General features: G+C 36.0%; 1 protein-coding gene across 2 annotated transcripts in view; it reads right to left on the reverse strand.

The window, feature by feature from the left end:
• The window catches only part of LOC134550267 (metabotropic glutamate receptor 8), a 319713-nt gene that overhangs the window by 151180 nt on the left and 141951 nt on the right, over window positions 1-26582 (reverse strand). The window contains exons 3-5 of one of the 2 annotated variants that reach the window (XM_063396787.1): window positions 22168-22303; window positions 21568-21722; window positions 20482-20619 (exon numbers count right to left, since the gene is read on the reverse strand). In XM_063396787.1, the coding sequence (XP_063252857.1) occupies window positions 20482-20619; window positions 21568-21722; window positions 22168-22303 (429 nt within the window). The remainder of the gene's footprint in view (window positions 1-20481; window positions 20620-21567; window positions 21723-22167; window positions 22304-26582) is intronic. The other variant, XM_063396788.1, reaches the window with a different exon arrangement.

Consider the following 26582-nt stretch of genomic DNA (forward strand, 5'->3'; position numbering starts at 1 on the left):
GATATTTGAATCATCCTCTGCAAGAGTTTATCAACTGGATTCCTACCTTAGGCACCCTCTGTAAAAACTGAAGAAAGTGTTCTGTTTTCTTCCTGTCCTTTTAGTTGAACTAACTCAATATTTTTTAAAACATGTTTTCATTTCCTAGCTTTATTTGTTTCTTTGGAGATTTCTCTTCACTGTGGATTTTAAAATCAATACTTACTTGGTCTATTTTAAAATACACAAAATCTACTCTAAAATGCTTTAAAATCTTCACACTCTTAAACTTTTCCAGTTTTCCACCAGAAGAGGGGTACATAGTGTTTGCCTGCTTAAGTGTTAAATTCATCTATTGCTTCCAGTCATCCTACCTACCTCACTTCTTTTGTATTGTCACCTTGTGTATGTGACACGACAGGGATGACACAGATATCAATGTATTGAAAGAAATGTTTGATGCCTGTGATTTAATCCCTGGATCAGAAATTGTGTTCCTCTGTGTGCTGTTTACACTGATCCACTCAGGGCAATTCCTCTCCATTGGTATTATTAGACTTCAAACTGACTCCCACAGCTTTTTAAGAATGTAATTGCCAACTCCTGAGACCCTTCAGAAATCACAAGCAGAGCAAGCATACACATTGTGGCACTCTTAAACTTCTGTTGCTCCTTGAGTAGGAGAGGTCTCAGCTTCTACAATTAGTTATGGTTAAGCTTTCATTTAGCAAAGAAAAATATTAGATACTTCATTAAGAATAGGAAATACAATTCGAAAATGGTAAATACAAAATACATAAAACATTCTCAGGACTTAACAGTCAGCTGACTATTTTGCTCCTAATTATTAACTGGTGCATCTATATCAGATGAGACTTTGGAACAATTCTACCACCTACTCCTGAAATTCTTCTTCCCTTGGCTAATCCTCTTCTTTGACCATTGTATAACTTGAATGTCTTATTGAGGAAGTTAGGCCTGCAAAGCTGCTGTCGGCAGCCCAGGTCTGCTCAGAACAGACCCTTCTCCAAAGAAATCATCTTTCTTCAGAGATACTCTCCCCTCTTTGTCTTTCAACCCGTTTGGGTTTTTTATCAGCAGAAAAAGGAGTCAAAATTTATATAAAAAATAGTTGTGAGGAACAAGGCTTGGTGCAATCTCAGTCTACACTGAGTACCCAGCTGCTACCCTCAGCTTATGTGAATCAACCCTTCTACAAGTACCATCTTGGCTCCTTACATTCTTTCCAAGGGGAAAAAGCTGTGTGATTCCAGGATCTCAGGTGAAGAACTGCTTGCCAGTAAAAGGCATCTAAATTATAGTCACAGGATCTTCAGATGCAAACACCATTGTCATTAAAGAACTGTGACATTTTTTAGAGATTTATTTGCTTAATGCCACTTAGTGTTCCAGTACAGTTAACTGTACTGAACAGAGAAAGTTCCAGTATCAGTTTATCTCCTGCATCCCTTTGGAGATGGATTATAAAAATGCTGATTTCACAGAACAGGCTAAGGTGAATGGGACCCACAGGGATCATGGAGCCCAGATCCTGGTCCTGCACAGGACCATCCCCAGGAATCACACCACGTGCCTGAGAGCACTCAGTACTGTCAGGCTGGTGCTGTGACCACATCCTCAGGCAGCTGTTCCAGTGCCCAGCCAACTCTGGGGGAAGAATTTTTTCTAACATGCAACCTAAACCTCTCCTGACACAAATCCTCTCCCTTGCACTATAAATGATGCTTCTGCTCTCTCTTTCTAAAAAACCTTGGGGTTTTCTATCTACTACATGTGTGAACATACTGCCTGTTTCAGGCTTCTTTGCAGGATGGATCACTTTCAGCATAGTAGGACCAAGTGACATGCCTGCTATTAGATTCATAATTCGAATCCACAGTGAAATCTTCAAAGAGTCTGCATATAAAATACTAGCAGCACAAATGACAGGTTTGGGACCCAACATTTTCTTCTTTTCCTCAAATTTTGTGAACATTGTAGATCCTCAATTTAGACTTCAGGAGTTGCTAAGATTTTTTTTTTTTAATAAAGTGATTTGCTTTTGAATAATTTGATGGATTTGTGATCTAGACCACTTTTGTAGATTTTTCACAGGGATGACAGATCAGTGATTTCCTCTGACACTAAAAAGTGGCCATTATCTTTTACGGTTTAGACATTTTTAATTCCGAGTCTGCATTCATCTAATTCAAAGAACAGACACATATCAGTGAGAATCTCTAAACATTTCTACATTCCTGCTAAGACCTCTTTATGTGACTTTGCATGCAGTTAAGTTTATTCTTATCCATATAAAAGCCTGATGGTTATATTTCTGCACCGTAAAACCCAAATAAATACTGAGAGTCATAAAGAGTTCCTTTTATTTCTTTAGGCAGTGTACTAAAGCTGTGCAGAAGAGGCTAATAGGTTCTGCAAAGCCATTGCTTTTTGCCCTTGTGCAAGTGAGCAGGACAGGAGAGAGAGTGACTGAAAAATTATTGTGACAGGCTCTCAGCTGGCCATAACTCTGAAGTTGGAACCACTGTATCCTTCCCTTAAAAGTGACCAGACTAAAGACACTGAAATAGCTTCGGGCATCAATGATTTATTAAAACACACTAAAACAAGTGATTTTGCATGTCCAGTTAAGTATAATATGGTGAGACAGAGTAAAATAAAAGGGTTTGGGAACATATCTTTCCCTTATTCACTCTACCTCCCAGAGTAGCTACTTTCGTTCTTGTTTTCTAGGTCAACAATTTTTACCAGCCTCCTGGACTGCAGCAAATTTGCTGTGATCTTCTCCGGGTCCCCATCAAGTTCGTCCTTCCTTTGGGGAAATTTCTGCAAGCTCTCCTGTATGTTTTGCCAGCTCCATGCTTTCCTGAGGAGTTCCTCAGCCCCTACTTGTGCAGCAGCATTCCTGCTCATGACATTTATCACTCCTCATCTATCTTATCTCACTCTCCCCCATAACCATGTTTAGTTGTCCCCAGAAAATAAAAGCAATTTCCTCACTTTCTTGCTGGTACCATGATACTGGTGCTGTAGCAGTGTGAGCAGTGATATCAGACAGCCTTCCTGGCTGCTGTTCAGCCACATTCCTTCATGTACACATACAATAAAATGAGTGGGAGAGGGCATTTATCACAGTTATGTCCAGTGACTGATCTGGCCTCTGTGAAATCAGCACACAGTTGCATGACAACTTATTATTTTGAAAATCAACATATCACTGACCTCTTCAGGGTTGGAGGGATGGGCATTTACATTAAGACTGACTACAAGGACTCAGTCACATCAGCAATCTTGTCCAAGGAGCAATCATCTTTTCTCTGTAAGTGTCCAAGGGTGCTGTAGGGCAAACCAAGTTGGTAATCACTGTTTCTCTGAGGCAAGAAGGCCACTGTTGTTCATTGTCTTTTAACACTTCTCTATAGCAAGGGAATGACTTTGGACATCCTTAGAGCTGGGCTCCAGTAGGAACAGAAGCTTTTCTTTGGAAAGAACTAAGAACCTCATTTACTTTATGCAAATAGAAGTGCCTTCTATTGCAAGCAGCAGGAAATACTCCCTCACAATGAGGCAAGGGGCTGTCAGTCACTGGTGCCTTCACTCCTAAAGATATGCTTCTCTGAACTCAAAAACATATGAAGATCCTATGGGAGATGGGGGCTGTCACTTGAAGTACTGGATTCTATCAACAAACTGGAGATGCTATGAGAAGTTTCAATAAGCAGTAGATTTTATAGGTTTTTCCAAAACAACAAAAAGAGAACAAAGACTGTGACCCGCAACACTGCTCTCTCCCTAACTGATCCAGAGCAGAACAAGTCATACATTACTGCCAGCTACCCTGCAATGGAGATGAGTAAGACAACAAGATTGGAATGTGCTATGCTGATGTAAAAATTAGCTGTATTTATTTTCCTTTTTAACTAATTGATATTTTGTACTGGAGATTATATTTCTGGATATTATTTTCAAGGATCTGATGGCTTTCTGCAATTGTTTCGAATTGAAATATTTGTTTTAGGATGAGAACTTCTAACATTAAAAAAATAGATTTACTTGCTTTTTTAAGCCCAGTTACATTTTTTCCCTTAAACTGTTTGGCTCTTTTGCTTTCCTTTATAGCTGCAAGGAGTAGTACATTATTATTTTTGGAAATGTTGCCTTTTATATTCTTTCTTTATTACTTACCCTAGTTTCTTAATCTTTTCTGGATATGTTTGGGTGTTCTTTTCATCTGGAAGTTTATTTATTTTTTTCTCTGTACAATATGTTCTGTACTTCCAAACCTGCTAGAAACTAATTTTATTTAATTATTTCTCCTTAAATGTTCACCCTCTTACAATTATTATGTTTCAGTTCTGGGGTTTCTACAAAATATGTTAAAGCATTCATCACGTTTTCCCTTTCTTTTCTGTCTCAACATCAAATTGCTTTTTGCAAATTTGATGTGAAAAATAAAAAGAAAGGAAAAGGACTTAATATCTATTTTGTAAATGGAAGGGAATAAAATACATTTAACAATGTGTTAATAGATAGTACATATTTTTAATTAAACTGTAATATGGAAAAAAACACACAATTTTCATAGTGTGAATGGAATTGCAAGTCTTATTTATGTATCTGTTACCAGATTTACTGAGCTAATTCAGAAAGAGCTTAAATTTTAATATAGACGATATCTTTTATTTAATGAATATTTGTGTATGAGATGATTAATTAGACTGATACAGCATAAAAATGAAGTTTAGTGTTTGCAATCAGGCTGATAATGTAGTCATCATAGGCAAAATTTGCAAAGTGAGAATCAGGCACGTAAAGGTCCCTAAACCTTTCAGTTATTTACCTTCTAAATTTCCATGGAGCTATAAAAGTGGTGCCCAAGCACTCTGTGCTGGAATCTGGCATTCTGGATGCACCAGGGGAAGGTCCCACCCATGGGGGTCCCACCTGGAAATCAAGTTTTCTATGACAGGGTCAGGTATGAGACACAAGGAGATTGCAGCATCCTGGACTATTTTTGTTCCCGGCAAAAACTGACACCTGACAAGGGAGAAACAGTATTTCTGAGGTAGAAATGCATCTTCAGTCCCATTCCTGCTCCTGGCCTTGCAACATTTTGTGGCATAAACATGGGTTACACTTAAGTTTTTATGGATTACAGTTAAGTTTTCACCAGAGCCTGTAAGTTGCATCTCTCCTGAACATGTATTCCTTGTTTGACAACAGTGTATAGCACCTCTAGACAATGATTTTTGTTAGATTTTAGGAGGCATTTGTCTTTCTTTATGTGTAAAGGCATCTAGACAGATCAATAGCAGTTTTGTTTCACCTCAGACCTATGCACACTGTCTTTATGTATGAGTCACACAGAGGTTTAGGTCTTTAAAGTCACCTAAAGCCACTGCATAGGTGGTCTTGCTTGCAGTTTCTAATCTTTCATGAAAATCAAGGTTATTAAAATTCTTTACATTCTTTTTATTCACAGTTGTCATTATTTCTATCAACTTGTAGAACATAACATGAACTGAGAATGAACCATGGACTTTAAAAATGCCAAATATTACAGTCTGTATTCCTAAAGTAATAGATCTCATTTCTTCAAGGGCTCAAGATTAAAATATTTTCTATCAGTAGCATTTGGTTCAACCTGGACTTGAAATTATCAGTTCCATTCATGGGTCACAGTTTATAATTATCTTTTCTCTCTCAGGCCTTATTAATCACACCAACCATCTATAACAGACTTTATAAAAGGCTTTATTTTGCCCGGTTTTGCACATAAATACTGTGTTTGTATTTACTTCAGATACAAATGGTGCCACCTGCTCCTCTTAGTACCTTGACATTTGGTGCTAATTAGATGGACTTGCATTATCAACAGCACAGAAATACAGCACTGCAGCAGGCTTGGTTACCATGGATCCTAATGCACTCAGCATTCCACAGGAAATTTAGCAGAGCATAAAAAATAAATCTATTCCTGTGTGAACCTGCACCAGTTCTGTGACACTATTAAGGTACATACTCAAAGTCTTCTAAATTCAAGGGTAAACACCAATATTATCTCTAAACTTTTATGAATACGTTCTACCACTGAGTCACCATGTAGGTGAAACAAAATTGCAAGTCGATTTTAAACACCCTGACAGTGCTAATGGAAACAAGTCATGCGTTCAAGCTGTAAAGGAGAGTAAGTCTCAACTGGGGATCAGCTGGCACAAAAGACAACTCTTATCTGTAAGTGAGAAAAGTCAAAACCATTCTTACACATAGGAGTGTCACACTGAATAGCTGCTGTGAAAACTCATGCTATTTATTCCTTTTCAAGCCTACCTGAATGTACCTATTATACTCTAAGACCTAACAAATGGGCTATTCCAAACGTTGCTTCTACAGAGTGATTTAACATAGCCCAATAAACTGGACAGATGAAATTAAATGAAAACGAGGAAGAATGGATTATGGTGCAAGCAGAAAGTGAAGAAAATATATAAAAATAACAAAGAAATGAAACCATTAAATAAGCACACAATATAAAAATAAAATTCTTTCTCCCTTTCTCACAGTGAAATGTACATAATTGTCTCCATCTATTCTAAGGCCCAACAACTATATTTCACAGTTGAGATAAATGAGCAATTCCTGCTTCAGGTGTCAAACTCTGATGTTGTTTGGGGTTCCTTCTTCATTGTCAGAATTGTCTGAATTTCTGTCTTGTAGACATCTTTGAGTGTTATGGTGCCAGAATTTAAGTCTCTTCCAGAGGTGTATCCAAACCCTCACATCTCAAAGGAAAAGTTCAGCACCTGAGTTATGAATTGCATATCCTCTGTTCTCCACATGGGCTTTTCTAACAAACTGCAAAAGGCAAGTTTGAGAATTAATGCCTTCCCCTTGCAATTAGAATGATTTGCAGCAGTATGAAGCAATATGCTGCAAATAAGGTAAAACCAGGGATAGATCCACCTCCCAAAGCTAAAATGCTAGGAAGTAGCAGGTGTGATACACAATCACACAAGGCTCACGTGGCTATCTCCCTGCAAGTCCTTTAAGCTTCATCACAATTGAGTTCTGTTGAAAATATTTAACCTTTGAAAGAGGAAATTCACTTCAGAATCACCTCACAAAGATCAATTTATGTAAGTGACATAGGCCAAGAGAAGTGGAAGAAGATAGGCCAGGCAGCATATACAGGTCTAAAAGCTTTTTATGGGGTAGTACAATTAACAAATCACTGCATGCAAGATAAATATTCAGGTGGGTAGGCAACATGATTTGGAACATTTCATCTCCTTTTTTTACCTCTCCTTTTTGAAAGGTATGAATGGACAATGGACCTAAGTTTGCATAGCATATTTCTCACAGCTATATTACTAATCTGTCTGTATTTTAATTTCCAGTTGTTGATTGTGGGAACATTTCTGCACCTAAATTATCAATTCCAAGTGACAGTGAAACTTCACAGCATGAATACCATACACATTGCAGAAACAAAAAATCAGCTGGAATGGTATCTGTGTCCACATAGCTGAGCATTCTTACCTCAGTAACCCAGAATTTGTCTGTTGTATGGCATGAATACTGCAAAGTTAAAAAAGAGCTGCTTTACCACCTGGCCATAAGTTTGTGGATCAGAACGGAGCTTGATTTTAATAAATGTCAGAAGAACATGTACCTAGTTTAGTGGTGAACATGGCAGTGTTGGACTAAATGATCTTAGAGATCTTTTCCAACCTTAAAAATTCTATGAATCTTTGAATAACATAGTTCCCATACATAGGGGAGGACATTAAAAAAATCTTCTGAACTAGGAAAGCTTATGTTAAAGATTAGATTTCCACAATTACCAATGTACTTTGAATTAAAAACAAACCAAGGAAATCACATCTTTCTTGAACAATAACTCATCAGGAACCAAATATGTTTCATTTCTGATGTCATCATACTGCCAAGAATTAGTCTTTCAAAAAAGCTGAATAAACCATCCCTGTGATACATGTGCACTAACTCATCAATGTTTTCATCCTATTTTTTATCAAGGGATAATAGGCCAGTATAAAAGAAGAGGCATAAATGTTTCAATTTTTGGAAATGTTTAAAATAAAAAAAGTTCTACAAGAACATTAAATTTGTATTCTTCACAGTGTTTCATTCTCTTGTAGGAATTGATTTAGCTGGGTTTCAGGAAATACATAACTGTTAAGTGGTGAGTTTACCCAGCTCCTGCCTGACATTCTACTCCCAGAATCATATCTTTGATTTTGAGGAAGAGGTCAAATGCTCAATTTAGATAGTTTCTGCTGAAAAATAGCCTTATGGAAGGATAAATCCATTGTCCAGAGACATGGAAAACTACTAGTCAATGTTTTTATCTGTGTGATTCATCATAATCAGCATGTCATTCATACACACTATCATTACTGTCTCCATCAACTGTGTGCTAGATAAATATTTACTGTTCATGCATGTACTGTACGCAATATTATGAACTGCTCTGATATTTTTTCATGGGTCCCAGATCATAAATTTTTGTCCTCGTCTCAAGCTATAGACTTATGGGGAGGGTTGTTACAGAGTTACACTTCACTATATAATGTAGTTGCATTACAGTAAATATACTTTCTAAAATACTTAGCAACATTTAGGTTGTAGGGGAAATGGTAGACAAAACCAGAACTATGTTGAAAATGGGACTCTTGCATTTTAGAACTCAACCAGTTTGAAACTTCTGGTTACACAAATTTGATTTTTATGCTAGATAACACCCTATAGTATTTTCATTGGATGGAATAAGGTTTAATTCTCTTTTCTTTGAATTGTAAAATGGACTGGTTTAATTTCAATTCCAAATGCCAAAATCCTTTTTAAAATAGAAGATTGATCTTCTTTGCAGTCCTGCTTCTCAAGAGGATTTCTTGAATAATAAATTAAGAATAAAGGTTTTGACCCTAATTACATTTTTTCCCGCTTTTCAGAATAGGATCTTCATGTATAACAGCAGTCATTTTAAATGCTTTCCTTCACCTAAGACTAGGAACGAGGGAGAGGGGACTGGAAACAGTTCTCCTGTGGCCCACCAGTGCTTGCCTACACAAAGAGGTCCAGCCCTAAGGCCAGCTCAGGTTCCCTTTCTCCAGGCTGCCTGCTATGGCTTAGTAACTAACTTTCTTCCTTAGTCCTGTCCCTCTCACTTGGACTTTCTATCATGAATTGAAGAGCAGCAACACAAAGATTAGAGACAGGAGAGGGAGTGGGAAAGGCAAAAGATTTTGCTCCAAAAGCTTCCTCTGTAAACCTGCATACAGATAGGGATTAAAGGAAAGGAGATTTTATACAGGAGATTAATGCATACTGAGACATATGCACATGCATGCTGCAAACCATGTTAATATTTAAAAAATGAATGCTCAAGAGAGTCGGTCTTTATGAATGTCAAAACCCAAAGACTAGGGTTATATCACCATCATTTGATCAAAAAGTCAATCACATACAAACTTGAAGAACATATAACCAATGAAAAGCTTTAATAATGCATTTTTCCAGTAACTCCTTGCTCTCTAGGGAGGTATCACAAGAACACAAAATATAAGCACTTAAAATAACTATTGCCTTGTGGAACTGCCTATGAAACATTTCTACATGGGTAGAAAATATATTTAAGGTATTCTTCAGGTAGTCATAATCATTCATAAAATCCTTTAGCTGTGAAATGCTGCTGAGTTCAGTGCAGTCCTGCACAGATGCATTAGTGGCTTCCATGCAGCCTGCCTTGCATGACTGGAGCTCTATTTCTAAATAGTGCACAGTGATTTATTTGAATGCATAATTATACCCAAAATGCTTGATCATAATGTAATTCATGCCTCACACTGAAATAAGAATTAATCTAAACTAGCATTAAAACATTTCTTTTTAAGAAAAAGCACTTTGGAAAAAATCATAAACTTGTTGGTAAATGAATCAATAAACTGAGTTATAGCAAAACGTACATAGTCTTATAAAAGAGATACTAAGGACTTGAACATCATGAAAATATGATCATTTGAAATTTCACACAGCCACATTTGAGGCAAGTAAATATAATAATGAAGTATCAGCCAGAGATACTGTAAACGACCAACAGATGAATGCTCTAGACACAATTTGAAATACGACTGCAAATGAGCACCTTTGTAATAAAAACCAATATATGCTCAGATGCACTTTTCTAAAATTGAATAAAAAGTAAATATGTAAACTATAGAAAAGATTTATACAGGATTTTTTAAAAAAATATTATTTAAGGATCATGTAAAAAGGTGAGGAAGGTGGTAAAACCATCATTCATATTCTAAAAACACAATTCCTTTTTTATAATGTCACATATGTTACTGGAAGTAAACATAAAACACTGATGTTAAAGGCTCCAAAAGCAAAAGCAAAAATGATTCAATACTATAGTGAAGCAGGTTACAAGAAGTTTTAATTCTTTTTTTTCAGAAGAGAGATTCATGTTAAATGAGAAAAAAAAATACATATATAATTATATATACTTACACTGTGGAAAACAGAACCACATAACATCAGACCAAAAGAGTAATGTGCATTGTAGTCCACTCTCACAAACAATTTTTACTTTCATTGATACTAGAAAATTTCAGAATATAGTATTAGTGAGATCAAACTCTTGGTTGGTTACCCTTTTCATAGGCTGTTCAAACTTCTTGTCTCTGTTTCAAGGTTCAGTTCAACCTGACTACAAAGCTTTGCTTATTTTCACCCTACTCATAAGATCTAAATCTTATCTTCTGAAGTGAAAAGCAATGTAGCTTTCCTTCTGATCATTCCTTTAAAGCTTTTCTTATCCTACTCAGCATTTGGTTACTGACTGCTCTGTGATTTCCACAAAGAATCAAGTTATTACTCTCATCTGGGGGGCCATATCCTCTCAAATCTCATAACTCTTCATGTCAATAAAGCAACACTCAGGTACAGCATTGAAGATCTGGCTGCTGTACATACTTTCTGTTTTATCTCTATGAAACTAAGTTGCAAAATCTTTGGGCTGGTGTTTCAAACTCTGTTTTCTTTATTATCATCATAAATTACATGCAAGATTATTTCAAAGAGGAACGGTAAAAACATTTCAGATAAAATGGAAGTGACCTTAAAAGTGACCTAAAGTGACCTTAAAAAATTCAGATTTTTATATGCAATATAAAAGGTCATATCTGAAATTGAAACAACTGGACATCAGTGGTGTTTGGTCAAAGGTTGGACTCAAGGATGTTGGTAGTATTTTCCAATCTTAATGATTCTGTGATTCTAATATATTCTTCACAGTGGTTCTGTGAATTGTAGTGATTATTTTATCTCTCTTCAAGTCAGCACTTAAAATGTTCCTAAAACTGCCACTTTTAGAGACCTCGTCAATTTTTCAAAATTTAAAAGGAATAAAATGAATTTGTTTCTTGTTTGCTGCAGTTTCAAAAGCCACAGTCAATTTAAAAAGTTACCTTGAAGTGCTTCTGGTGCTGGAAATTATTTGTTCATTTCAAGATGAGAGAATAATTGTTGATCTACCTGAGAGTTTTTGAAGAACTGTTCTTTCTACAGTACAGCTCAGGAAAAAATCTACCAATAGTCAGAATCTAGCACTAAGAGTGAAAGAGCACACGTACTTTCTGAGCCAAACAATGCTTATGTGGCACTTAAATTCCAGTGGACTGCTAACAACAGGTTTACGATGTGCAGATGCCCCCTCTCTTTTCTTCTTTGTTTGAAGAGTAGAACAGGAAAGACTGTTCAACAACAAAATCTGAAAAATTCAGTCTCTGGCCCAAATATATTATATTCAAGCACGTGGAAAAGCAAAGAACAGATTGGAAGCAAGGGAACCCTGAAGAGCATGACCTCAGCACGCCACCTGCGCCATCGCTGCAGAGCTTTGAAGGCATTTGGATCGTCTAATCCTGTGGGGTCAGCTGGAATGTATGTAGTGCACAGACTCTCCCTTTCACTGTTTTACATTTTAACAAAGTAAAAAATAAACCAAGACCATTCTTGGCTGCCAAAATTTCAGTAAATGCTGAAGTCAGAGTAGGAAAACCCCAGAGCATTAAACAACCATTGTCCACTGATACAACCAAAGATACCTCTGAAGGAATCACACCTCATTCCAGAGTATTGCTCTAATAAACTGAAAGCTATTTATTTTCCACAGGGTATGCAAGATCACAACACCAGCTGTATTTGTCTGTGTGACAGATCACATACATTATCTAGATTCATCAAAGATTTTAAATCCTTAATTTCTCTGCCTCCTGGTATCATCTTCTCACAGCATAAAAGGACTTCAGCCAGAATAATTAGATATTTAAATTTTAAGAAAATATCTAAATATAAAACAGAAATGTAAATATTTTTCAACAAGTAATTTTGAAATATTTTTTGTACATGTCCACAGGATATTGCACCCTTGAAATCTGTCGTATTATCAATAAGCAAATGGTCACATATTCAGTTCTGAGGAATATTTTCTGATAATCTGAGTACAGAGGACAGTCATGTATTGACTGCCCTTCTGTTTCTCTGTCTGAAAGTACCTGTAAGAATGCTAAATCATCTCTAAACATTTAATTAATACAGTCATAATTAATATAAACCAATACCAGCATTATCCCTGGGACCTTACAGGAACAGGGAAGGAAGATTGCTTTGTTGAGAAAGTGATGATCAGTGCAACTGTGGAATGGGAGCCATTTGAGCAATCTTAGAGTGGGAGACCTGATCCAATTTAGTCATGTGGGACTTTTTGCCATCTGGAAAGAGAGGTGGGCATCCTCACAGGGTAAGTCACACCAGTCTAAGCAGTTTACTGAGACATACGGAGGTGGCCTGCCAGAAGTTGGAGAATTAAGTAAATCCTTTCTCATGAGCTTCTTCCAAGTGCAAGCCTGTAAGCCCTAAACATGCATTAGTCCAGAGTCCAAATCGTTATGCCCAGTCATGCAGCTAAACCAGTGTAAGCTCAATATAACAAATATACCTTTTTTCCCCTGTACCCTGATTTTAACACAAATTAAGGACACCTCTGCTTCTACCTGACCTTTCATAAGAGCCCTTCATACAAAAACACCTAACTCAAATATTGGATACAAATAATATTCTGGAAATCCTGAACTATAATCGGTACATTTAATGGCTGCACTTGACCACTGAAAGCCAAATTCTGACCTCCTTTCCTACACTGAATTATAGTACAGTTCATTGGTATGTCCCATTGATTTTGCAGGAACTGCTTCTGTAATAAAATCCTACTTGGTAGATTTAAAAGCATCTACATCTGTTTACAGGTGACCAGTCTGAACTCCTTTCCACAAAAGATGAGCAATCTCTTATAAATCAGGGACATTTCATGGGTGAATATTACTCAAGATATTGAAAATGTTCATGATATTAAAGCAATCCTCGGTTTTTCCACTGCTACTTAATGAAATGATGAAATAACTTTGTTTACCCTTACTAATTATATTATAAAATTAATATAATTATTAAAATATATCATTTTACTTCTGGTATTTGTGGTATCTAAGATCAAAATAAGTTGAATTTTATTTTAATATTAAACTAAATTAATCAGGAAAGAGATCACATTAGAAAGATAAATAATTTCCTTTGTTTTACTATTTGCTTTGCCCTTATTCTCATATTTTTTAAAATTGTTTATGTCCTGTAAATCAAGTCCTAACTAATAGAGAAAATACAGTTTTGTGAGATCTTTTGTATCAGAAGTTTTTTTTTCAAGTCACTCCCTATTCCCTCAAAATCTTTTGTGTCCAATTGATGTGAGTGGTAGCAAAGATTCAACAGTCAGCTTGGCTACTGCTTAGGCTGCAAATCCAACCACCATGGGTTTTTACGTGCAATTACTGTACTCACACAAAATCACAATAGACACTTCAGAAATATAAATAAAATCTCAAAATTATTTTGTGTTTGTGCAGAAGATACTTTTCTTGGGAATAGGAATAAACAAAATTACAAGCAACAACAAAAGAATAGAAAGAATAAGAATCGTCCTTTCTAACTCTTATGCCTAAACATCCTAGTTTAAACTCACAAATCACAAGAGGGAGAGCAACAGCCATTTCTGTGTATTCTGAAAGAGTCCCTCCTGAGCCTTAATGCCTCTTGAGAATTGTGCTAAATTCATGTATCTCAACTGCATCTGTTCTGGTTTTCTTAACTTTCCATAGGTCTCATCAAGAAAAGAAACTACTTTAGGAGTGATTTGAAGGTAATGGAACCATACTCAAACAAAATAGCAAGTCATTGTATCCCTAAAAGATTCACATTCTGGTTTTCAATTTGTCCCATAAGCTTTTCAGAATGTGACTGCATACACTTATTAGTAAATTTACTTATTTCTATTAATATTTTAGGGGTAACTGTAATTTCAAAGAGGCTAAGAAAATAAATAATATTTCCGCAAAGTTCCTGGGTATGTATGGTTTTTATTTTACTGCATCATGATTTTTTTTCAGTGAAAAAAACACATCATTTTAATAGAGCAAATTGAAATTAGGCTAATTAACACAGGTCTCTATACTTTTGGAAACTCTTCCATCTTTATTTTTAGCAGCACAGTCAGACATTATAGGCAGTTAAAGGCTGATTAGGTTTGCAGAGTACTTAGAATTCTAACCATACAAAACAGGGGGAAGACTCCTTCTGTGAAGATGTACATGAAGAAAATTATAATTATTTATAATTTATAATTAACATTTTTGTTGAAGTTTTAAGAAAGCATCACATTTCACTGGTGTTTTATTAAAGGACCCCATTTTGCTGTTCAAAGATCATAATGAATGCCTTCAAGGGATTCTGTGGGCAAAATCCAGAACAAATCTCAATGGAATTGTGACTTCTTTTGTCAGACTTGAAGCTGAGGCTATGATTTTTCCCATTAAAACATGATACAGTAAGCAAAATCATTTCATATTACACTTCTATCTGCTTAAGCGTACAGACACAAACACATATTTACTTGTATAAGCACACACAAACATGTACCTACAAATACAAAAAGAGGATTTCGGAAATTTTTGTTCACTTGAAATCAAATATTAGCAGTCTGTGAGGTTAATGAAAGCAAATCTAAGTAGATTTCATTTAATTCTTACCCTTCTCTCTTTACACTTCATCATTAATGTTGCTTTCTTTTACTATCACTGCTTTGCTTTTCTGAAAGAGTGATGTTGTTTATTGTCTCTACTCAATGCAATTATTAAAGGAGTATTCTGCAATATCTTTGATTTTAAAATAGTTGTATTCATCATTTTGCAGCCTTCTTAAGTAAGACAAGATCTAGAAATCTACATGAAGGTGGAGCTGACAAGTAATAGCTCAACAACCAAGAGTCAGAGTTAAGAACAAGCCTGGTCAGTCCACAGTATTTCTAAGTAATGCTAAATCTTCAACTATCAAAACTGGCCCACTGGTAGAGTCAACTGGGAAGCTGAGAGTATGGAAAAAATCCATATGAGGATGTTAAATTTAAAGTAGAGCAAGAGGTATAGAGTCTCTGCCATCTCCTGCAAACACCATGCAAGCCCTTCCTCTTGAAGAATCAACAGGAATCAAAGGCTGAATGAAAACTGCCTCTGCCTTTACAGTTTTCTGCTGGGGCACAAGGATGAGTGAAAACCTTTCCATCTCCTCACTTCCCTTCCCCAAAGAGAACCTAGTGCTAGAGAAAGACTACTGAAGATCACTGAAAGGATCTTGTCTCAGTAAAGATGTTTTTATTGAATATAGAAAACCTACCCCTTGCATAAAATAAGGCTTCATGCAACCTCTGTGTATGGCTTAATCTTGGTAGTGCTCCTTTCTTTTCCATTTTCTTGCAGTAAGACAAATGAGTTTTCTCTGAAAATTTCTTTCTTCTTCCTCAAGTGAAATAGTTTAAGTCATTGAATTATTGTTTCATGCTTACTAAGTTAATGGCCCAATTTGATATTTTTTAATTCCAGAAAAGTCAGAACAAGAAATTGCTAATATTCTTCAATGAACTATTCTAATATTGAGGATTTGATCAATGCACACTCAGATCCAGAAGCACACAGAGCTAGCTGCAAATCAATAGCGGCCAAAGAATTATTTTTTCAAAGTTTAGGTGAATCATTGCTTTCTGTAAAATGGCAAAAATCAGAAAAGAAACAAACAGGCAAATTAAAAAGAAACTTATTACTTTATGTATCTCCAGAGCACAAATTCTTTTAGGAATAAGAAGCAACAGCTAACAAAAATAAACAGGACTTTAAAATTCAAAAAAACTGTTCAAGTTATTACAATGCTAGACTGCAATAGGCAGTAATGTATAAGAACAGAAGAAGGTAAGAAGGTTTATGCCCTTGTGTAATTCTTAACCTTAAAGGAAGATAAATTCCTTTCAGAATTCCAGTGCTTAAAAGACTGTTGATTTTACATGGAAAAGAGAGAAAGGTTTTTCACTATTAAGCATTTTCTAATATCTTCATAGGAAAAAAAAAAAAGCTCGAAATTGGATTAGATCAGTAGCATCCTCACTGCAGGTAGTAAAAATTTAAAGCTATGAATAACTTGACAAAATAGAAAACAGGGATATCAGTTTTGTTGTTGGGAATTACAAATGTTACATGAGAAAAGGATTCAAGTACCTCTTAAGTAAGATAAAGAAAGTAAGGAAGGCATAATAAAATACATCTCAAGCCTGAGAAAACTTCATACCTATCATTTTGGCTTTTAATATCATTGGAGAGAGAGATTTTCAGATTGTGGCTGTATCTCAAGCTTTTGGATTTCCTTCAGTGTACTACTGCCTGCTGCCATCACAACATCACAGAACCACAGAGTCATCAAGGTTGGAAGAGACCTTCAGTGTCATCTAGACCAGCTGTCAACTGGCACCACCATAATCACCTCTAAACTGTATCCCAAAGTGCCACATCCAGACACATCTTGAACACTTATACAGACAATGACATGGATTTACAAATTGGACTCATGGGCAAAACACAAAGAGAATTTTATTTTCTGCAGTGCCCACATAAGAATGCAAGAAAATTAGAATAAATTATGTTTTTACGTTCAGTCTTCAAGTTCTGCACTAGAGATGGTACTATAGAAGCACAGAAGCACAGAATGGGTTAGGTTGGAAGGGACCACAGTGGGTCATTGATCCAACCTCCCTGCTCAGGCAGGGTCATCCCAGAGCATGTGGCACAGGATTGCATCCAGATCATTCTTGAATATCTCCACTGAGGGAGACTCCACAACCTCCCTGGACAACCTGTTTTGTGCTTGGCCACCTGTATGTGCCTTTTAAGAATTGAGCTACACATAAAATTGAGAAACTACACATAAAATATCAGAGAAAGCCCACTTAAAGGAAAAATGGTAATGGGGATAGGCCGAGGTTCAAGGCTTTCAACATTGAGTTATAAATAACTGAATGTAACACATTATCTTGGGTTATGTAACCAAAAAAAAAAGTGTATTCTATTTCATCTGTAGAAAGCAGTTGGGAGATGGTTTCTTTTTTTTTTTTCTCTTTATCTCTTGTAACTCCAGGAGGGAGGGAGGCAGATGCTTTCTGATAATAGACCATCTGTTAAAACCAGGTGGGGCAGTGTTTCTTATCTCTTTCATCAACTTTGTCCACCCTCCAGGGGATATCTTCTGTCAATGGACCATTAAGGCTCACCAATGACATGACACATTACACCATCCCATTGTGAGATGCTCCACCCAGTGGGGAGGAGCCAACCATTCCCTACCCAGGTAAAAATGGGGACACAGGGACCCCAGACTGGATTCTCAGAGGAAGACCAGAATCACTTCACCACCACTGAACCTGCTTACAGGATCATCTTTACTCCAATAGAACCACATCTGTCATCATCTCTATTCCAACAGAACCCCATCTGTTACTCCAGGAGGATTCATTTCGACTGCTTCCAACACCTTGACCAACAGGGTGTCAGGTCATATTCCTGACTCTGTTGGGGTTTTCTAGGACTTTTGTTTGTTTGCTTGCTTGTTGGGGTTGTTTTTTGTTTGTTTGTTTTTTGGTTTTTTTTTGGTTTTTTGTTTTGTTTTGTTTTTTTGTTTTGTTTTATTGCTACATTTACATTTTTAATATTCCTAGTAAACAACTGCTATTCCTATTCCCATATTTTTGCCTGAAAGCTCCTAATTGCAAAATTATAATAATTTGGAATGAGGGGTCTTTACATTCTTCATTCCAAGGGAAACTCCAGTTTTTCCTGACAAGTATCTGTCTTTCCAAACCAAGACACACGTCTTATATTCTTACTGAAATTTGGGGATTCGTTCATTTTTGCCACTTATCCACATTGTTTCAGAGCAGACTTAGCCATGAGATAATGCTTTTGGCCTCTCAAGGAAAAGATAAATTCATGGGTGGGATATTCTTTACTTTACTTTTACTTTTTTTACCCAACCCTTTAAATTTGAGTTAGATAAGCATAGGGATTGTGATGAATTGCCAGTTTGTGTCAGATCCGCTTCTGTTCAAGTGGGTACTTCTTCTACTGTGGGAAGCCACTTTTAAGTGGTTTTAGTAAAGAGTCCTATCACTCATACCTTGCAGAAGAATTCATTGTTTTTTCCCCTGCTGGTTAAAATTCACATGCAACTGTCATATGAGACTTCCCATGTCTTTGTCCCATCACTTGGCACCATGTTAACTTTCTGGGCACAGAAAATATGTTTTCTTTGTATTTTCAGATTCAGAGAACACACCACAATTTTTTTAATAAAAGATACAAATATCTGTTTCAAATTAGAAATTAATTTGGATCAAGATTCAGCCTATGCATTTCATACACTACTTTTCACTTGGTAATTCAATTTGACAGATGTGATGAGGCTAAGTCATACAACCATCTGTGGTAACATTTAGAGCTTCCCAAACACATACACCAGTCATTCCACCTGGAGAACTTAAAAAAACCCTTCTATTTTCCACTTTTCCAAGTAGTAATAACAAAATAATCCCTTTCCAGATGTGGGTAAGTATCCATCCATGATTTACTTCTATATGAATGAAGGCCAAGGAGTAAAGGTTTAGAGTAATGAGCTACCATTTAGCTCAGTGAGGAACTCAGTATTACCCTGTTTTTGTGAAATAGAGGGTAAAAGGCAGAAGACAAAGCATTGCTGAAATGACAGAATGAATGCATGGTTCTGATATTTCTGCGTGAGTTGTACCTGTGACTTGTGAAGCCCAGTGCAGTAAATGTTTGAATTGATGGCACAATACACGTACAATAAATCTGATGGTCCAGAAAGTGCAGGAATGCATGTTCTCGGAGACTTCACAGTGCTTCTGTCTGACAAGCTCAAGAGAAGTGGGGTGCTGGCGTGCAGAAAGTTTGGAAGGGCACCTCTATAACATGAAATTGTAAGTAAGTAGCCAAAAATCTTTGGACAGCAAGTGAAAAAATAGTTCATGATCCATGGGGAAAATATTATTTGCTGAAAGAAGAGACTGCCAGGAAAATCAAGGCACATAACAGACAACTTATGTGTATAGTGCAGCAAAACTGTGTACTGCTGCTGGCACTAGTCACAGAGATGGTGGTCACAAGCAGCAATGCTGGCTGTGGTGGCAGTAATTAAGGAAATGACATGAGGAGCCCTGACATTAGGTAAAAGTGTCTACACAAAAGGTAATGTAAGCAATCTGCTGTAGCCACAGAAAGTAACACTCATGTATTAAACTTTTCAAATAACAGAAAGAAAACAACATCTCATAAAGAAGATCAAAGTCAGCTGCTGATGTGTCTGCTGTATTAGGTGTCATGACAATTGCATCTGGGTATGATGCCTGAGCAAGCAGGTTTGCAAAAAGTAGTGACAATTACTTAAAGTTTTTGCTCAAACTTTATAGAGGCTTTCAGTTTTATAATATGATATAGGATCCTTCTTTTACACATGGGGACAAGTAATAAGAACATATTGATTTGCTTTTTCCTTCATCCTCAAAGACAGTTTGTAAACTAAATAAGGAGTTCAAGACTTGACCTATCATCAAGACCTCAATAGTTTAAAGATAAATTTAATTTTCACTGTATATACTTCAGGGTTAACAATATGAAAATTACCATGATGCACACACTTGTTAAAAAAAATCATATTGACAACTACAGATGAGGTGAGAGAGGAGGTCATTGAAAACATAAATGGAATTGAACCACTGTCACTGGTCTTTAATAAAATCTGTACCACCACAGTATTTGTGCAAATTAACTACTAAATTTCTCATATATTGTCCATGAATTTTTCCTTCAGCTTTAAGGAAAAATGTCACAGTTTTCTTACAACTGAGCAATATGCATTGGAGAATTGCAGGGAGACAGAAAAGGGATACAAAGAAAGCAGCTCCTTTCGTGCACTACTATAAACAATTTATAGATCATTTTTTACTTTCACAGTTACCTGTGCATTTCTTGATATTGCTATTTCTTTTTCCATGTGATCCTAACTTGCATCCAAAATTCTCCTCCCAAAATTCTGCAAACCAGACATTTCTTCGATTGTTAGCAAGTGTTCTGCTCCGAAAATATCTATCAAATCCTACATTGAAGAGAAGTGAAAGAAGCAATAAAATATTTTTGGTATAAAAATAGTAATTTAAAGACAATACCAAATACATTTTTTATAAATACAAGAACAAGAAAAAGCTTTAGGCACAAACTATTTTATGAACATAGTAGCATCTAAGATTAGATTTCATTTCAAGGCCACATGAAATAATGGGGTACCTCTTTGCTGAACAAGGATGCCAGGACACCTATAATTCTGCTTCTATTTATATATTCAGTTATATCAGTTGGGAAACTAAAGATTTTTACTTAAACCTGATTGCAGCCTCACCCCTGCAATCCAGCTGTCTTAATGAAATCATGATTAACACATCCCATCTGGATTAGCTCCTTGCAAGTATTTCCCTGTGGCTAAATTCTCTATGTAACATCAATAGTGTTCATTTTTCCTAATCAATTACCAGTTTAGCACACTTACCCAGACACTAAGAGATGTCACTATATCCAGTACCCTCACAGGAACAAGGTACTGCAAACCAACTTCCACTTCATCCACCAAGTAAGAATCTTTCTTAATACAGTAGCTTCTTAAAGTAAGTTTAGGAGTGGAAAGCAGGGCACAGATCAATCTCCTCTCCAGAGAATAATTATCATTCATCCAATTATTCGTTACTATTCATCAAACACTCTCCTTATTTGTCCCAAAGAATGACCAGGCTATGCTTAAGAATCTCTTAACTCCAAGTGCCATCGTTATTTGACAATTACAAGATTGCCTAATTGCAGATTCAGCATCTCCTCCTCTCAACAGATATATTAAATTATTGTTGGATCAGGCTAACTCAGGTAACTCGGTTGGAAAGCTTTTCCTGAATACCCTCTAATCAAGGACTACATGATTTTTAAATTATTCTTAAAGAGACCTAAAGTACTTGAACTTTGACAGAAAATGAAAGGTTTTTGCAACATGTGTCCTTACCATCTATGGATGTTCTTTTGGGTAGAATGGTTACTGCTCCTTCTGCAATCTCCTCCTGCTGCTGGACTGGTGAAATTTTTGACCCCCAGCTGTCTGAGCCAATCCAGAGGAAATGTCCAGACTGATTAGCTTTTTTGGCTGCTTCCAGTACTCTCCTGGAAACAAACAACAAATGACCAATTAAATAAATTGCATTTACAAAGAACTTGAGAAAGCCAGCATTTATTTTGGTTTTGCACAAGCTTAAAATAACTAATTTATCTATAGTTTCACAGTCTAAGGCACATTCCACAACAGCTGTAATGAACTCAAGATATAGTAACATATAAGGTAATTTGTTTCATTCATTCCTATTGGTTTCGTCCTTTTCAGTCACCAAATAACTATCTATTGGCACTGCACTCCTAGGAGCTAGGAGAAGTCTGGAACTGCAAGACCAGCACAATATATATTTACGACTCAATTTCTTATCATCAGACTTCCAAGAATTTTTACATAGGATTGAATCTGCAACTTCTTTGTTAGTCTATTTTCCACTAGCCAATCAAGCCTCTTTGTGAAGAGGAACATCGTCAAAACACAAAATTAGGAAATAGGCACCTGATATCATCTTCGTTGGCAAACATGATCACTGCTCGAGCATTTGGAGTTTCCAACAAGCGCTTAATGATCTTTTCAAATTCTCCTGGTCTTGGTTCCCGAGGGATTTTGAGCGACTGAGCAATGCAAACACCTCCTAGGAAAGATTAAAAAGATAAAGAAAGAATTTTAACACAGTAAATATCCACACTTCAAATAATTCTTAGCTAACCAGGCAAGCAGAGAAAACAAGGTGTTAATCTGAGATACAACAGTACAGCCAAAAGTAATATTATTTACCAAAGAATACATACAGATCACTTTTAATTGTTATTATGACATTCTTAAATATGAGTTGTCTTAATTATTTAATAAGCTGTCATTGAATATTCTATATTACTAATAAGCAAATGAACACAAACTCAGAGATTATATTTATATTTCTTCCTGACAGATGGTGCTGATTGAAATCTTTATCTTTTACCTGTCAAGTAAAAAGGGCTGTTTTCTACAAAAACTTAGTGCTTTCTAATAGCTTTCATAGACCAGGGTAATCTCTACTCTCCAATTACAATACTATTATCTGTGTTTGAGCATGCAAGAGAAAAAATCCTTGAGCCTGTTTCATGAATCACTGAGTGCTTCCAGTTATCACTGAGTTGATAGCAGTTTCCAATACCATAGGTGAACTTTCTGATTGTTTTCTGATTTGCTTATTTTTAATTATTTGTTCTCTAAAAACTACTGCCTGTTTCTTATTACTATATCTAATGCCCACCAATGTTTGTTCTTGAACATTGTTATTCCAACCATAAGAGCCTATTGTGGGGAATATAATTACTAATAAACCCAGAAAATTAGGAAAATGAGAAAATATTTTGCTCTGACCGAAAGTGACAAGTTACTAGATAAACACAGGTAAATTGTACATTTTGCATCCCTACATCTAAATACTTCTACAGTGAAGATTGTTTTCAGTGCAAATAAGAATCTGTTTTAAAAGATATGCTCTATTTTTAATGAGTTTTAAAATAGGTATTCTATTTTTAATGAATGCTGGTATTTATCTGCTGATGTATAAGATCATTTGATACACATATGTTTCTTTGCATCAAATGCAGTTAGTCAACTAAAGACACAGTTGGATAGCTGTGTTGTGTATGGGGAGGCTTTCCAACTTTCTCACCCATTTTGTCCCTCCTATCAAAATGTTAGAATTCTGGTTATCCAAAGTACTTCACAGATTAGGTTGATGCACACCTTCAGTGATAGGAAACAAGGGAAAAACAAGGGTCCAGCCAGGTGAAGCTCAGCATGTAGGTCTACATGAAGGTGTTACCAAGATCCCTTGTGTAAGCTTCCTTAAATTTAATCTATTCAGTCTTCAAGCACAGGAGACTAAATAAGGTATCTCTGAAGGTATTTTTCTTTATTTTACTCAGGAAATTTGTAGGAATGGTTCAAAGCTGCCCCAAATCTTTCAGTGGTTAAGAGGCGTTGAGACAATGCACTTTATGACCTGCTTTAGTTTTTTGGTCAGCCTTGATTTTATTAGGCATTTGGACTACATGATTATCTGAAATATTCCAACTGAAATATTCTAGTCTAGTCTAGTCTAGTCTAGTCTATTCATTTAATATTTAGAAAATGCTGGGAATTCATTATCAGATTTTGTGCTGCCTTTGCAGAATCTCACTGCCTTCAGTAACTTTCTGAACAGGCAAATCCTAAGTTTGAATCAAGTTTAGACACAGCATAAATGAAGCTTGGAGTTATCATCTGTCAGTGTAAAAACAACTTTCAAATTACATCACCCAGTTTTAGTCACAGGCAAGCATATCACCTTTTTAAGTTGTGCATCAATTACTTGGGATGTTACATTATTATTTTATTTGATTGAGAAATTCATTCTGTAGTTCAGGCTTGTCCTAAATTCTTCTCTGCTTTACATGAAAGAAATAATATTTGCAAGTCAGAATATCTGCCATTTCTAACAAAAAAATTGTTTGTATATAGGTCTTTGCCATCCATAAATAGTGCAACAACATGACATAAATAATTTACTTATATCTGCTATAAAACGTAATATAGAACTTTTTTATGGCAACAAATTTCTTCACGTTTTTACAAATATCCTGTCTCCCCATGATGGACAACTAATTTGTCAGTAACAACAAATAAGCTTTTATAGCAGATTATCCTTATATTTACCAGGTATTTTTGAAAATCCAGTAATGAAAAGATGGACACTTTACTGTGAAAAGCTTTAACCAATTATCTAAGCTGATATTAGGCTATAGTGATAGACACTTCAAAGTCTTTTACTTTCTTTCTTAAGTACCAGGGCTGAAATGTAAGAGAAATATTTAGCAGATATCCTGTAAATTTAACAAACACCAATTCACTGTTTAAAAAAAAAAAAAAAAAAAAAAAAAAAAAAAAAAAAAAAAAAGCCAAGCTCTCAGCTGTCCCCAAAGTCATTCAGCTCAAAAAGTAAAACAGATCCTAAAAATGATATAAAGGAATAATTTTTTACTTCATGCATTTTGCAAGTGCATTTTTCAACTACTTCTACTCATGCAATGGCCCTTAAGGAAAAAAAAATCATTCTATGCACATAAAAATCAAATGCAAATATTACAAAATGCATACATATAATAAACAACGTACATCCATCTACAGTTTGTGTGAAATGGATATCAAGCAATGAAGAACTGCAGTATCTAAAAAGGCTATTTTCAGTGAAAATAGTGTAGAAGAAACATCACTCCATCATTGCAGCAGCAAGTTCAGTCATGACTGTACTGTGTATCTTGGCATCTCTGCATTGAAGAATGTGTTAAGTACAACCAGGAACAAAATAAAATGCACTTCAGCCTTGTTGCTACACTTACAATTAATTGTGTAGGCTGTCTCCAACTCACAAAACACTTTATACACATCCTTACCTATATATTGCATATACAACTGTTGCTCAGACACATAACAGGATATCATTTTTCAGCTAATGATGAATTGCTGGACCCATAAAGGTATTCACAACATTACAGTGCCTAACCTCTTGGCATCCTGCTGCCTTTGAAGTCGACAGCCTGGGCTAAGTGCCCAAACACAGAAAGATGAGTGCCAAGGATAAGGATTCCTATGAGCCAGCAAACTAAATAAGGAATAATTATTCCTCCAAAATAGGTTGCAGAGGTACTGAAAGGACAAGTTTAAGGCCAGTACTTAGGATTAATCTTATGAAGTGTGAGCAAAAGAAATATTTCCCCAAATGAAGAATAAATAGGGCTTGAGAACAGATGTCTTATACATGACACAAATGGATTTACCATTTGCTGCAGAGGTGCTAAAGGGCAGATGGTTCAGACATCTAAGGTCTCAAGAGAATTTATGGCTCTGAACTATGAGAACAAATTGTGTTTCACTCCATCAGCATTTCTGACTGATTTTGCATGATGACTGCTTGTCTCTGGTGCTGGTTTCAAAGATCCTGCATTGTCTGGGGATGTACTTTAAAAAAAATGAATTGGTCTAGATTTCCCTTGGCTAAAATGATGATAAATCTAACATTTGTATATGGAAAATAGAGCTAACTTTCCTCTTACTGAAAAGAAAATTATATGTTCAAGCCCCATCAATTAAAAGGACCTATGATGAGGCTTCAGAGAGTGCTGCACTAGAAGTTATTGAGTAAAGAAGGGAGTCAGCCAGACAGACTCATTTCAGGTAGCTACTACAAACAGATATCAGTAATTGTACCCACTGCTGTGGTATTCATTCCCTTATTCGTATATGACACAGGAGATGAAATTAAGAGTTTGCATCTATCACACATTTCAAAGAGATTAAGAGGGCACTGAAAGAAAGCAGCTCTTTGGCTACTGTGGAGGAAAATAAAGTCTTACCGCCAAATTCTGCTAAGCTTCTTTCATCTAGCTGCAGATTTGTAAAGCCAAGGTTTTCCTAAGTCAGCCCATAGCTTGATTGGAGGAGTAAAACAGTCAATATGAACTATCTTGTGTCAGTGATGACAAGTATCCATTTGTCTTCTGTCCAGCTATGAAGTGCCATACCCAGCACCTGGGGCAAGGGGATGATAAAGGGAAGGAGAGCAGAGGTGGGAGCTGGAAATCAGGCTCATGGCAGGACCTGCCTTATAAAGCTCAGTCCAGCCACTCCACACCACAGTTACAGCTGGAAGTTCATGTGCTTTTAAAACAGAGACATAACCAGACCTGGTCTACAACTTATTTTTATCTACATTGAGATGAAAATCACATCTTAAAATGAATTGTTCTGGGCTAGGTTTGTTTTGTTTACAGATACTCTGCATAACAAGGCTTGTGGGAACACAGGTTCTCACTGTGAAAAAAAAAAAGTGAGATATTTGAATATATTGTCAGTACAGTGGATAAATAATCCTTTTTGGTGAT

The sequence above is a fragment of the Prinia subflava genome, chromosome 4, assembly GCF_021018805.1.
Source record: "Prinia subflava isolate CZ2003 ecotype Zambia chromosome 4, Cam_Psub_1.2, whole genome shotgun sequence".
Taxonomy (NCBI): Eukaryota; Metazoa; Chordata; class Aves; order Passeriformes; family Cisticolidae; genus Prinia; species Prinia subflava.